The following is a 14,177-nucleotide window of genomic DNA, read 5'->3' as shown; positions in this document are numbered from 1 at the left end:
AATATATATTAGCTTCGTCGTAATGATAACACACACAGCCCATGATCGAGAATAATTATGTTTCTTGGACACTTCCAATAAGACACAACCACAACCATTGATTGATGAGAATGGTATATCTTGAGGTGAGACAATATTTGTTAGAATACTCTTTGCTCGTATACGCTACTCCAAATCCAAACATTTTTTAATTCAAATTCTTTCAACTCAAACATTGTTTAGCAACTGTTGAATGTATAGTTTATACATATTTTATAATATTTATAATAGTTTTAGAGTTGATTTGATTCATAATTTAACTCTTTGGACGTTAAGTATTATAATGTGATAACAAATTCTCATTCTAATTCCCACAATCCAAAGGGTCCTAAGTAAATAAACCAAACCGGGTTAAAAAATGAAGTAATAAAATTACTACTTTGTCCCCTCATTTCCGTACATATTTTAAATTAACCAAACCGGGTGGGGGAGAAAGAAACTCGGAAACAGAAGAGGCAAAGACAAGCCAACGTCCGGTGGGACTGCAGGGAAATGGGGGAAAAACTGGACGATGAAGTTGAAATATTGAAGCAAGTATTTGGCGATTCTTCGGAAGACGAAGACTTCGTTGATGAAACTGTAACGAACGATTCATCATATGAACTGGGTCACATTCATAAATGGGAGCAGGTCAAGCAAATCAAAGGGTTGTGGCTCTGCAGATTCTTCCTCTCTCCCCAACAACAATCATCGCTTCTCTCCGCAATTCGAAACGGTTCATAATTTATTTTCTCAAGTTGTTCCTTCCCTATGTATAAACCCATATTCCTTCTGTTTTCGAATTTGATCCCTGAACTTAAGATTTCATTGAATAAAGTATGAACCATAGGTTCACCTTTTTAAAATTTCAGTATTTTTAGCTTACAATCTTTATGAGATTGATTGTAGGTAAATGCTTGAATGTATGGAAATGTTCATGAAACTGTTCCCATAAACTCATGCTAATCTTATACTGTTCTGTTTTCAGAAGGGTGGTTCATGGAAGCCTCTCAAAATCAGGTACCTTCAGTTCTGATCTTGATTAGCTTACAAGGTGATCTAATATTAAACTTACTTTCACCCATCAGCTCAAGTTTTTAGGTCAGCCTGTGTTATCCGAGTAGATGATCTTGTGTTCAATGTTATTTCCTTTCCGATTAATATTAATTTTAACTTGGGGTTTTAATATATTCAAGTTCACTTTGTTTTTGGGTCAATTGGTGGTTTAAGAGCTATTTATTAGATCTATTGTTATGCCTAGATTTCAATTCTTGGCTGTCAGCAAGCAAGCACTGAGGATTTTGAATCCTGTATTGTTGTTGGATTTTGTTCTTGAAGTTTAGACTTGAATAATATTCCTAACTACCGTTACTTTTTCTCTTCAGGCCATGAGGTTTGGAAACCTTCCAACATGGGCTGTTGAACTTTCAGATTCTGTTTATGAGGCAGTGCTTTCAAGTAACCACATGACAGATACTTTGATTGTGGATCGCTATAATGGAGATAAGATTGATTGTCCTCTTCCATCAGATATTTTGTGGAGAGAACCACTATTTGATCAAATGATAGCTAATGTGTATCAACCAGGTGAGGTGTGACGATGACTCTTTTCCATTCTGTTGTTTAGACATCTGTTTGAAATGAACATATAGGGCAATAAGTTTGCAGGCCCTAGGGGCTGTTTGGAAACAGTTATTTTGATGTAGAACTAGAAAACTTGTTTTTGAAGAGCATCTTTTGTTATAGTCGAATGCAGTTGAAGAGTCAGTTTGCAAAACAGTTGTAACCCTACAGCCATCAAGATTGTGATGTTTGGTCTGTCAAGATGAAGGGTGTACTTTAACAACAAATAGGTACAGTTTTTTTAGAGTTCAACAACATTTAGTGGGGCGGGGGCGGGAGGCTACAAACCTTTAACTGCCGCCTTAGTTGAGAGCATACGTCTTAATTGAGTGGATTTTCCTCAAATTGACACAAAAAAAAAAAAAAAATCCTTGTGGTATAGTATTTTAATGCACTCATGATTCATTTTACATCTATTCTATGACTTCTTATATCTGTTTATAATGTTTCGCTTGGATAGTTGGATTATTTGACAAGTTGTGCGCACTTCAAATGCCATCATGATTAGATAAGAACCCTTAATATTCTGCTAATCTGATAAAAATGATTTGTAAATAGCGTGTTTAAAGCTCTCATGGCCTTTTATTTATCTTCATCACTGCATTGCATTTCATCTGTTAGCTTTCCTCATTAGTAATTGATTCGCTGACATTGTTATAACTTCCCTCTTTTATTCTTTACAAGGGAATCTGTGCACATGTTGACCTTATGCGTTTTGAAGATGGAATTGCCATTGTCTCCCTCGAGTCACCATGCATAATGCATTTTACCCAAGTCGATAAAACTTCCTGCGATCCTTCAATCAAAGGAGAAGTCAATTTATCGACATCGAAAGTGCCAGTATATCTAAACCCAGGATCTCTTGTTATATTGTGGGGCGAAGCCCGCTACCATTGGAAGCACGAGATAAATCGTAAGCCCGGATTTCAAATATGGGAAGGCCAAGAACTTGCTCAGGGGAGGCGAACTTCCATTACACTGAGAAAGCTGTGTCATGTTGAATAGGAAGTTCACAGATTGGAGATACATTTTGTTCCATGATCATGCTTTGTTGTGTTTAACTAAATGAACCATTATTTGGCTAGAATCTTCAAGTCACTGTTCTAGATCTTGAGAAGCAGAAATTAAAAAAGGATGCAGATATTTCTATAAATGGAGCAGTCCCATGGTTGATAAAAGAATATGAAGGTCCAACCAGTTAAAATAAAATCTGACATCAAAATAAGCAACTTGGTTCCATCTTCCCAGAGAAGGGATGGGAAAGAAAGCTGAAGAAAAAAGAGAAGAACGTTTGGGTTTTAGCCTTTAGGTAATGTTGAATTATAATTTTAGTTTCTAGACTTCAACATAGTTTTGTTTATAAAAGGTTTCACCAATGCTCATAAGTTTGTATTTCCAGTTTTATCATTATCATGTTGACATAGTGTTTAAATGTACCTTTCATGTGCTTTTTTTTTTATAATTTTATGGATCAAATTAACATAAATTTCCAATTCAAGGATCAAAATGTATTCTACCTTTGTTTATGTATGGTGGTGAGGTGAAAATTTAATTATTGGATATTTAGGGTGTCTTTTTACCTTATTCAAGCTATTATTATGTTATAAGTTTTACATTTTAAACTAAATTATGAAGATTATTTTTCTTTTTTATTTTAACTACACTATTATACGAAAGTTTAAAATGTGACCAAAGAAAAGAAAAGTGATTAGAGGAAACAAAAAAAGCTATGCAATATAATCATAATCCTTTCTGATCTTAATTTTTTTTCGATCATCAAAGTTAAACACTAATACATATAAAACCTTTAAGTTCGATGTTGATAATAGGATCGAATTTACAAATGGATATTTGAGTGATACAAAAGTTGAGACTTTTTAAGTTAATGGGTGGAGGTGTGAGGTATACGCGCGGTTCGTTCGTTCATTCCTTCATCTTACTTTCTTCTTCATCCTTTTGTGTTGGAATTGGATATTACATTTTTTGTTTTCGGCCATGTGAGCGTGAGGTCTCCAAACTCCCGACCTAAACTCTCCAATGGCTATGGCTACTCTTCCTCTGTTCCACCACCTCCCCACCCTTTCAAACCCCAAATCACTCACCATTCTCAGGCCCCGGTTACCCACTTCTCAAAGAACTTTCCGTCTCTCTATTCTCTCTTGCTCTTCTACTTCCCAGTCCCCAGAAGCTAATCTCCAATCTGCAGAGTCCTGTGTCAATTTCGGTCTCCAGCTCTTCTCTAAAGGACGGGTGTGCGTTCTTCCCTTCTTTCATTTAATTCCATTCTCTTTTCAAATGGTTATTGCTTAATTTTAGAATTCAAACCATGGTAACTTCTTTGGAATTTTTTGTGGACTTTGGCTCTGTATGCTAATGAAGAACCCACGCAAAATAAACTAATTTTTAAGATGGAGTTTACTTGAACTTTCATGCTTTTGTCCATTTAGTCCCCATTGAGAGTTTAAAGACATAATGTAAATTTCTTTAAGTACAGCCGCCAATTGGATAGAAAATTCAATCTCATCGGTTCTCAACTAACAAAAGTTTCCAATCGGGGGCTAATATAAATACTTCCGTGGTTCTGAGTACAAATTCATCAATCCAAATCTAATAAATTAGGGGAAAAAATGCATCACTTTAGTTTGTTAGAATCAAAGATATCAGGGTTTGTGGTTTTTGCAGATCAGATGAGGATATTTTTGGTATTAGATATGCGGGGGAGAAAGAAGAAGGGAAAATATTTGGAGAAATACTGTGATAAAGTTTAGAGGGGGAAGTAGAAGAGTCTCATGCTTTTCATTTTTCATCAACAAATGTGATTTCATAGTGGCCTAGAGAGTACTGGGAGGTGGTTTGGGATATTGTTAGACTTAATACTTATTTTTGAGCTTATGTTGCTAGGATTTTTGTAATTGACAGCTACGTCTTATTCTTTTGGATTGGATTCTCTTCCATTTTGCTAGCTTTTGCTTCGACCTCTTCTGCTGGGTTGTATGCCCTACCCCTAGTATATTCTTTCATTTTTCCCATGAAAACTCAATTCCTCATAAACATTAAAGTAATAAAGGCCTGGAGGGTATTAATGGCTGTCAGAACCATATTATTAGTTTTGGGTGAGTGCATTGCATATTGAAAGACTGTTTATGCTAAAATCAAAAGCTTCTAAATTTTATTGAGATATTTTAGTTAAAACCCATAAAGCCATTAAAGTTAGTGGAGTTCGAAAAATTCATTCTAATTAGTAGAAATCTTAGAAGATCAAAGTTGCTAAATTCCTTATCCAAAGACGGCCTAGCCGATTTTAAAAAAAAATAAATTTAATTTAGGTCATTTAACTTATCTTTTTATCCCTGCAAATTGATGTCATTCTTTTCTTCCTTTCTCGTTTCTTTGATTTTGGCAGAAATGTTCTCTTAGGATTAGTTTTTTAACATTTGCAAGTTGCGTCAAATTCCAAATAAATTTTAGCGTCACAATGCCACCATAAACTTCCAAATAACTAAGTTGTCATTATATTTTCCTCAACTCTTGCAATGTGATGGATGCTATCATGCATCACAGAGCCTTCAAGATTCTTAATTCTTGTACTATTAAACACTTACGGAAGACTTTGTTGTCTTGGTAATTTTGTTTAATCTCCAAAGATTCATTTGCTTGAGGGGACCAGTGTTTACAGTCATGTTCTATTTCCGCTAAACAGTGGCTTCTGATATTTGTTTTCTAATTCTGTTCCTATTTAGTTTGTAAGAAGTGTGTGGGTACATTTCACAAAGCAATGGATATTTCAGGTCAAAGAAGCTTTGGTCCAGTTTGAAGCAGCTCTGAATATGGATCCCAACCCAATGGAGGCTCAAGCTGCTTTGTACAATAAAGCATGCTGTCATGCCTATCGGTATGCTTAAAGGTCTCTATTTTTTACTTATTAACATAGCTTCTTTCTTTATTAGAAAACGAATCCTATAGTTGAATTGCTCATCCTGCTTTGATCCTGGTTAATGGACTTAATTTACTGCTTCCTTTAAATCGCTTTTAGACTTTCATGGTTTATTTATTTTTCATTATTAGTATTTTGAGGCGGGGATTTCATTTTTACTTTTATAGTGTAAAAGGGTTTCTTTTTTGGAAAAGTTAAAATTTTGATTCGGTAAGGATGACGAATTGTGAACTTCTGAATGTTTTGAGTTAGTGGGGAAGGAAAGAAAGCCGCTGACTGTCTGCGTGTCGCATTAAGAGAATATAACCTGAAATTTGGCACCATTCTGAATGATCCTGACTTGGCCTCATTCAGAGCTCTTCCTGAATTCAAGGAATTGCAAGAAGAGGTTTGTCCCTAAATGCTTCTCTCTTCATCTTGTCATCTTCAACTTCTTTTTTTCTCCATAACCTCCTCGAGTATCATAATATTTTAACACTAATAGATGACTGTTCAATTTATGGATTTGAAATTACCAATTCGACTATCTTTCTGAATAATGTTGGTGTCCAGGCTAGGATGGGAGGAGAGGATATAGGATACGGTTTTCGAAGAGATCTTAAACTCATTAGTGAAGTACAAGCACCTTTTCGTGGGGTTCGGAAGTTCTTTTATGTGGCACTATCTGCAGCAGCTGGAATTTCATTGCTGTTTAACATACCCAGGTTATTTCGTGCTATTCAAGGTGGTGATGGAGCTCCTGATGTTTGGGAAACTGCTGGAAATTTAGCTGTTAATGTTGGAGGTACATCTTAATTTGTGGTTTCAGTTAAAGGATATAAGTATAGAGTTACATGTTCACTATGGTGAGGTAGCTGAAATACTAATTTCGGATCAGCATTAAACAGGTATTATTGTTTTTGTGGCATTATTTTTATGGGACAACAAGAAAGAAGAGGAACAGCTTGCACAAATATCAAGAAACGAAACGTTATCGAGGTTGCCTCTACGTCTTTCCACCAATCGGATTGTTGAACTTGTACAGCTTCGAGATACTGTAAGACCGGTGAGTATGATTATTCATCTTACCCCTTAACAACTCCATCAATGAATGGCAAGTCCAACTTTCTTATTCTATGGTTGTTCACTCTCTTTCCCCTTCTGATTATTTCATTTGATTTGCCCATTTTGCCTTCATGTCCCATTGCCCCTAACTCATTACCATGGTGCCTTGCCCTTGACCCTTTTTGCTGGAATCAACGTTTCAGTTATCGTTCATGCTGGTTCTTCTTGCTTCTGTAACAATATCCCTACACCTTCCACTAAGGCTGCTATTATCTGTTCAATAATAAAATCCTCTGGACATACTTTGCTGATATTCCTAGTCGTGCTCTATTGTTTTGAGTCGGTCATCCGTCATGTAAATAATGCTTTTCATAAGACAAATGAAAGGCTAGTGGTACAAGCTATTTTAAGAGACGGGTTTAGAGAGGAACAGAAGGTTTTTGTTGGTAGAAATATATACATGGTGGGAGTTGCTGGAATAGTTTGTTTTTTGTATCCTCTTTTCCGTCTTCAGTGTCTTCTTGATTTTGGATATTCATCTATCCCTGATTTTAGCCCAAGAAAACATCTCTCCTCTACAAAAATTTTCTTTTCTTTTCTTGTTGGCTTTAATCACACAACCCTCTTTGTGTGCCCTCCTTCATTGAATTTCATGTTTACAATAAACCAAAGTTAGCTACTTTTCTTGGATGATATTGCCTTATGTACATTTTTGCATTCCTTAAAATCAATTTACGTTGCAAGTAAGGTCATTTTAGCTGGGAAAAAGGAGACTGTTTCTTCAGCCATTCAAAAGGCAGAAAGGTTCAGAACTGAGCTCCTTAGACGAGGTGTGCTCTTAGTTCCTGTCATATGGGGTGAAGGTAGGGAACCCCAAATAGAAAAGAAAGGGTTTGGTGCTCCAACCACCGCTGCTGCTGCTGCTCTGCCATCTATTGGGGTAAGTAAGATCAATTTGTTTCTATTTTGTCCATTTGTTCAAGGATATGTTTTGAGTTTTGCTGTTGTTTTGTTCATGTTCCAATAGAAAATTTGTAAGTTAATCGGTAAATTCTCTTGTTCTCATGGAACTCTTGTAGGAAGATTTTGAGAAACGAGCTCAGTCTATAACTGCAAAATCGAAGTTGAAAGCTGAAATTCGATTCAGGGCTGAGGTTATATCACCTGCAGAATGGGAAAGGTAAGTCTATGCCTGTCTTGGAGCATGCTTTGTCCCGCCATCTAATTTTCTTGTTAGTTTATATAGTGTTCTTTGATGTCCATCATCTAATCCATTGATATCGAACTAACATGAAGAAAGATCTCTAGTAATTATGCCTCTGAACCTTTTTTCCCCCTTCAAAAGTTGTAATTTTGTTTATAGCGAAACAGAAACCATCCATTTATGCATTGAAATGGAACACAAAAGATGTTCTTATTGGATAACATGCATTCATAGATTAGATGTTCCAAAGTTCTGTTGTCTCGCTAATATCATGGAGACAATTAAATTATCTGGTTGAATGAATATGATATTGTATTTTCCACTCTGGATTATAACTTATATTTGTTTCCTGAATTAGTTGGATAAGAAACCAGCAGGAATCCGAAGGGGTTACTCCTGGTGAGGATGTCTACATAATATTGCGATTGGATGGTCGAGTTCGAAGATCTGGGAGAGTAAGTTCATACCAAGAAAATTATCTTCTTGATTCTAATGGAAACACATATAAGTATACTTTTCGTCTCATCTTGGAGATCCAAAACATGTTAGCAGTCAACTTTTTGATTTAGAATATAGTACCTTCTTCTACATACATATGTTCTTGTTCAAGTTCTTTTGAAGTTAAAAAGAACCCGTGAGGATCTTGCGAACTTTTTCCTCATTTTTGGTGATGATATGCAGGGGATGCCTGACTGGCAAAAAATTATTGAAGAATTACCACCAATGGAAGCTCTTCTAAGCAAGCTAGAAAAATGAGAAAAACAGAATTGACATACATACACCGTGGCAACTATCAATGGCGTCACTTTTGCTACCCGTTCAACTTCCACAGCAATACCCAGAAGAGTAAACAGTCTAGTAATACATAGTCTTAGCTAGTTGTTTTTGTAACTATAAATGTGTTTGGAGGATTGGATGGGTGATTGATCCAAACCTGAGACCTTTCTGTTCTATTTAAATTCATGTTCCCATCTCTTCAAAGTCCAAAAGAAGATGATAATCCTTTCGGGAATTCAATTGATTTCTTTGGATTAGAGTTCATTGTTTCGTCTATAATTGATTTAGGTGGTTGACTCTAAAAGGCCTTGAAAGATTCAAAGAGATTAGATGGGTCATTGGGGCAATAGATTTTGAGTTTAAAGTAATCAGTTGGTGCACTCTCTCTTTCTTGAATTTTGCTAACTTTGCTTTCTTGAACAACCACATTATCTTTTCAACCAAACTTCTAGAGACACTGAAATTTGCAATTCAACCTCGTAAATGAGGTTCATATTTGAAATCAAAGTTTAATTCTTTTTCATAATTCTAATAATGCCCTCAACTACTCTTTTCGGAAAATATGCATCACAAGAATGGAATGGATGTTTTTCTAGAAGGGAATATAAGTGTAGCAATTAGGTTCAATATATTGAATTTGTAAATATAGTATAATTTAGATCTATCGGAACTTTATTTTCTTTTAATTTTTTTGAAACCCAAGATAGAAGATAATTTGATATATATCTAAATTCAACCACATAACCAACTAATCCACCACTAAATCACTTTCTCTGGTAGGTTGTGATAAGAGTCTTGTTGCAAATTTTAAAAAAATTCACCTTTCTTCATTTCAATTAGGATGCTTTTTGAATTTGTAAAAATAAAATAAAAAATAAAAAAAAGCTTGTGGCATATATGTTAATAAAATGAAAACCGAAGCCATTTCCTTGAAATCAAAACATTTTAAATGAGAGGAACCTCTTTCCCTTGGTAGACGTAGAATTCACTAAACTAATAAGAAAGAAGTGAAGGCAAACCATGGGCAGCTCCTCTTCTCCACCTGCCTTATCTATTCTCATTTTCACCATAGCCTTCTTCGTCTCGTCGTCGTCCTCCTCCTTAGTAGTCACGACCATGAGCAGCGATCGGAGTCTCAATTGGCTCTCGACGGAAGCACGATGCCATGGACGTTCAATAAGCGAATGCATGATGCACATTGAGTTTGAAATGGATTCTGAGATCAATCGTCGCATCTTAGCCACTTCAAGTTACATAAGTTACAAGTCGTTGAGGGCAAACAACATTCCATGCTCTCGAAGAGGTTCGTCCTACTACAATTGCCAACCCGGAGCTGAAGCTAACCCATATCAGCGGGGTTGTACTGCCATTACTCGTTGCAGAAGCTAAGAAAAACTCTCATCTTCTTGTTTGTTTTTTCTCTTGTTATTGCCTTTGTAACATAATAAATTTGAAAAAGGCTGTATTGCCATGTTTGGGTTTGGAGGGTTATCAAGTATTTAGATTTTAACATTATTGTAAACTTATCTTTATGTTTTCATACATTAATCTTTAGTACAAATATAAAATAACAAATTCTTAGGGGAAAATATACAGTTTGTATTTTTTATATTTTTAGTTCATTGAAATTTGTTTGAACAAATCAATCAATATTTTTATCTTCATAATGTTTGAACATAATCCCAATGACAAAATTATTAGTACTTTTATATGCAAAATTAATTTGGTCTCTCTCTTGTTTGTACATCTTCATTTGAACTTTCTAAGTATGTTTTCTTATTTAGATTTAGCATATTTAACTAAAATTGTGTGATATAATCTTTAGTTTATAAAAGATTTAGGAGTTAAAAGGCTTTCTTGATGGATAAGCCATTAATTTTTAATAAATGTTAGATTATAAAATTAGTTTCTAAATTTTCAAGTTCATGAATTTGAAAATGAGTCTCTAATAGGTTCTTTTAAGTTAAAATTTATGTCTAATGATTTTTATTGGAAGTGGAGACTTTTTAATTCTCCTTTTTATCCTTAAATATTTCAATAAATTGAAATTTATCTAATAGAATCCTAAACTTTCAACTTTGGTTTGCTCATGACAAGAAATCAGACCAAAAAAACAGAACCAAACATTTCCCTATTGATGGAACTCTTTACAATCATTACTCTTTCTCATTGTACTGTGTACAAAATATGGTACATAGACCATAATATTCCTATATGTATCCAAAAGAGAGAGACTATAATTTTAACTTACAAAGTAAAGCTTTAAATATTTAGGTACAGCCATAACTTAGTTATAAAAAGATAAACTACTTAACAATGGGTCGATGTCGAAGATTGTACCTTCTTGAAGTTGAAGCAGTTGTGATTGAATTCTCTCCCACTTCTTCTGGAAGAACGAAGTCAGGATCTTCAACATCTTCAGATAACTCAGTGTCAATCCATGATGTCCAATCCACCTCACTATCACTGTCGTCCCAAGATAACTTATTTTGTGTCTGCATTCCGTTGATTCTTTCCATTAACATTAATAGCATGTGATGGTTTAGAACATCATAGTCTCTGCAATTTTCCAAAAGCATTTTGAGTTGAATTGGTTTATCATTTATTAGCTGAGGTTTCATTTTGAAGTTCTGTGATGGTTTTACCTGTATGTGCAAACTGCGTATAGAAGCTGAAGAGAAGCAACAAGTAAGAACACTGTCCGCAATAAGTTTACGATCCATGTTTTCTCTTCCATGTTGAACATCTCGAACCGAAGTATTGCTACTTCTATAAAGAATGTAACACATAGCTCTGGAAATAATGAGAAACTTTATTTAATCAGTGATTTATTTGATTTTGGCTAAGTGAGATTTTTTTTTAATAGACAGTTGTGTTACCGATATATAGCCAAGGCCGAACGGTGTAAGTTTGCTTAGTGCTACTGAACATGTAGATGATGAAAATTGTTGTGAAGTAAACGAAAAAGACTTTGATTAGCCGAGATTCGAGCAACATTGCATTGTGCAAGGTGAAGAGCTTCTCTAATGCAACGAACATGCTTGCTTGCTTTGATTCAAATATTTGCTGTCACAACAGAGCGAAAAATGTAAGAAACAGATTCAGACTAAAAGATTAAATGAATCATAATCAAACTGGTTCACATAAGGTTTTAAGTTCATAGTGATTGATAATATAATTTTACTTTTCTTTTTATGATGAAGTACAACAAATACAAAGTTGGCCTAACACCACTAAATCCGAAAACTTCAGTGGATGGGTTACCGTAACTTTAATCTTTTCATTAGTACTTTAACAGCTAGAAGCTTACCTGAGCTTCCAAGATTGATTTTGAATTGTCCATCAATCGATCATGAAGTTGTTGGAGTTGTCCTTGTCGCTGGAGAAGCTCCTCCTGTTGTTTGTGGCCATATTCAGCCAACTGTTGCAGCTTATTCCTACAAGTCGTGAAGCATGTTAGAGAAATTTTAGTTAGGTCTGGCTTGGTCTGAATCCTAATTTAATATACCTGCTTTCCTCTAGCGCTTCCGATTGAACTTTGCTTAAAGAATGAAGACCATTAAGTGCTGTGGACTGAGCATCTAGAAGTTCTTGTTGTTTGTCCAATGAAAGCCCAGCCATATTCCCAATATCATCTGCTGTGCTCTGGAGGTACTTCATCTTCAAAGACATTGAATCTCCCACTTTGGTTATCTCCTTTTCGATCTCGATGGTTTCTACTCGTAAATTATCCATCTCTTGGCCAAGATCGGTGTAAGAATCCTGAAGCATTTCCATCCCTTCCTCTAAAGTTTTTCTCAGTTTTAACTGACCTTCTTGGAGTTCCAACTGGGATGTCTCTATCTTCTTGGATTGCTCATAAACTGCTTCAGAGTGCTTTAGAACAATGCCCATGTGGTCTTCTAGTTTCCTTGATGTTTGAGCCATTTTTTGTATTTGCGTCCCAGTAGAGTTCAAGGAATCAGAAATTTCATATGAACTTTGCAGCAGAGTTTCCGATTTTTCCTCGATGGATTCTAACTTGCCTTCTGCAGCTTCCGAAGATCTCTTCAGTTCATTCACTAACCTCTCTGTGTCAAGCTTGAAAGCATTGGCCCTGGAAACAAAGACCACAATCAATTGGATATGATGTTTAAAAAACAAGAAAGGATCAAATGCCCTATCGTTTGAACTTAATTTAAATTTCACCCCCATGCTTTTAAAAAGTTACAATTCTTCGATCCTTATGGTTCTTGTTTAATTTCAATTTGCTCTACTTGGTCTTAAAAATTTCAACCTGGTTCCTAAATAGTCTATCGACATCTTAGTTTAATAAAGTCCAGTCATAAGGATCAAGTAAAAAATCTTTAAAATACAAAGACCAAACTAGAACCAAATTAAAACTATAAAAACTAAACAAAAACAATTTGTAATGTAGCCAATAAGGTAGGAATTATGATACTCACTGAAGTTGATGACAAATAGAGTTAGTTTCAAGGTAGAACTCAAGATAAATCCGATGCTCATGTTCATTCAAGTACTTGAGACATTTGGCCATGGGCGATTTCGCATCACAATTAGGAAAAGAAGGCCTGCCAGAGTCCTTCTGAAAGCAATCACTAAGATGCCAAGCGAATCTGGACCGTTTCTCATCCGCAGCAAAAATCTCGGAACAACCCGCAAAGAGATGCCTATAAGCACTTTCCCAGCAAGAATTAGACACAGTCAATTTGTTCTTAGCATTCTCAATTCTCCTCACCCCTTTTTGATCATCAAAACCCTCAATTGCGAATTCCGCACCACTTCCACCTTCAACACGGTTAAAAGAAGAGGCCGAAGAGGAAGAAGAGGAAAACCAGTTCCAGGATTCACAATTGGGCAACGCAAACAACAAAATCACCAAAAACAGAATACGATCCATTGAAAAAAAAACCTACCGTCTCGTCCTCTACCAAAATAAAAAACCCAGAGAAACAAAATCACTCTAATGCCATAAAAAAGGAAAAGAAGAATTAAAAAGGGAAAAAAGGTGTGTGTAATAGTGAAGGATTTAAGTGTGAAAAGGTAATTGAGAACCTGAATTGCTATTTGATCATGTGAGGAAGACGAAGGAGGGCGGAGATTTTGAAAGGGGTTTGTATTTATAGGTGAGGTGAGGAGTTGTGAATTGCTTCAAAAGGAAAGAAATGAAAACGGTTCGTTTTGGGAAGAAAGAGGCGCCAACGCCAACCTTTTTCCCTTCACTTTCTTTTCTTACACCAATTTCTTTCCTAATTCTTTTTATTTTATTTTATTTTATTTTATTTTATTTTATCATATTATCATTATGTTTTTTATTTATTTAAAAGTTGGTTAGTTACTTGGTTGGCAAGGTAAAGGAGATTATTTGGATTATAAGATTACATATGTCTATAACCTTTAATTTTTTTTTAATATATAGTTATTGTCAATGGTAATTATTAACTAAACTTTATTGAGGGAGTCTCTCACGAGCCAAAGTTTTAAAGATAGAGAGTCTATATCTAGGAGAGTCTAGGTGTTCACTGAGTTAGCTTTACGATTGTTACTGTTATACTAAAGTTGTAATCATTTTACTTA

At 35.2% G+C, this 14,177-nt stretch overlaps 3 protein-coding genes across 3 annotated transcripts; 2 read left to right on the top strand and 1 right to left on the bottom strand.

Annotated features, from left to right (window-relative positions):
• Positions 1–462: 462 nt before the first annotated feature.
• Positions 463–3,203, top strand: LOC101207942. Its single transcript, XM_004152209.3, has 4 exons — positions 463–754; positions 1,007–1,038; positions 1,404–1,610; positions 2,326–3,203. The coding sequence occupies exons 1-4, from the start codon at positions 532–534 to the stop codon at positions 2,644–2,646; spliced, it is 783 nt and encodes a 260-aa protein (XP_004152257.1). The 5' UTR covers positions 463–531; the 3' UTR covers positions 2,647–3,203.
• A 338-nt stretch (positions 3,204–3,541) lies between these two features.
• LOC101208184 (protein LOW PSII ACCUMULATION 1, chloroplastic) lies at positions 3,542–8,968 on the top strand. The gene is made up of 9 exons (XM_004152210.3): positions 3,542–3,891; positions 5,430–5,533; positions 5,828–5,963; positions 6,128–6,359; positions 6,463–6,620; positions 7,368–7,559; positions 7,699–7,799; positions 8,182–8,278; positions 8,505–8,968. Exons 1-9 carry the CDS (start codon positions 3,679–3,681, stop codon positions 8,577–8,579), a joined length of 1,308 nt encoding a protein of 435 aa, XP_004152258.2. The 5' UTR covers positions 3,542–3,678; the 3' UTR covers positions 8,580–8,968.
• A 1,735-nt stretch (positions 8,969–10,703) lies between these two features.
• LOC101215561 (protein GAMETE EXPRESSED 1) lies at positions 10,704–13,738 on the bottom strand. Its single transcript, XM_004152319.3, has 6 exons — positions 13,046–13,738; positions 12,109–12,696; positions 11,911–12,037; positions 11,480–11,666; positions 11,246–11,393; positions 10,704–11,159 (listed from the first exon to the last, which is right to left on the bottom strand). The coding sequence occupies exons 1-6, from the start codon at positions 13,498–13,500 to the stop codon at positions 10,907–10,909; spliced, it is 1,758 nt and encodes a 585-aa protein (XP_004152367.1). The 5' UTR covers positions 13,501–13,738; the 3' UTR covers positions 10,704–10,906.
• Positions 13,739–14,177: the final 439 nt, after the last annotated feature.

Source organism: Cucumis sativus, chromosome 4 (genome assembly GCF_000004075.3).
Source record: "Cucumis sativus cultivar 9930 chromosome 4, Cucumber_9930_V3, whole genome shotgun sequence".
In the NCBI taxonomy this organism is placed as follows: Eukaryota; Viridiplantae; Streptophyta; class Magnoliopsida; order Cucurbitales; family Cucurbitaceae; genus Cucumis; species Cucumis sativus.
The sequence above is the reverse complement of the archived record's forward strand: the minus strand, read 5'-3'. Positions and strand labels throughout refer to the sequence as shown.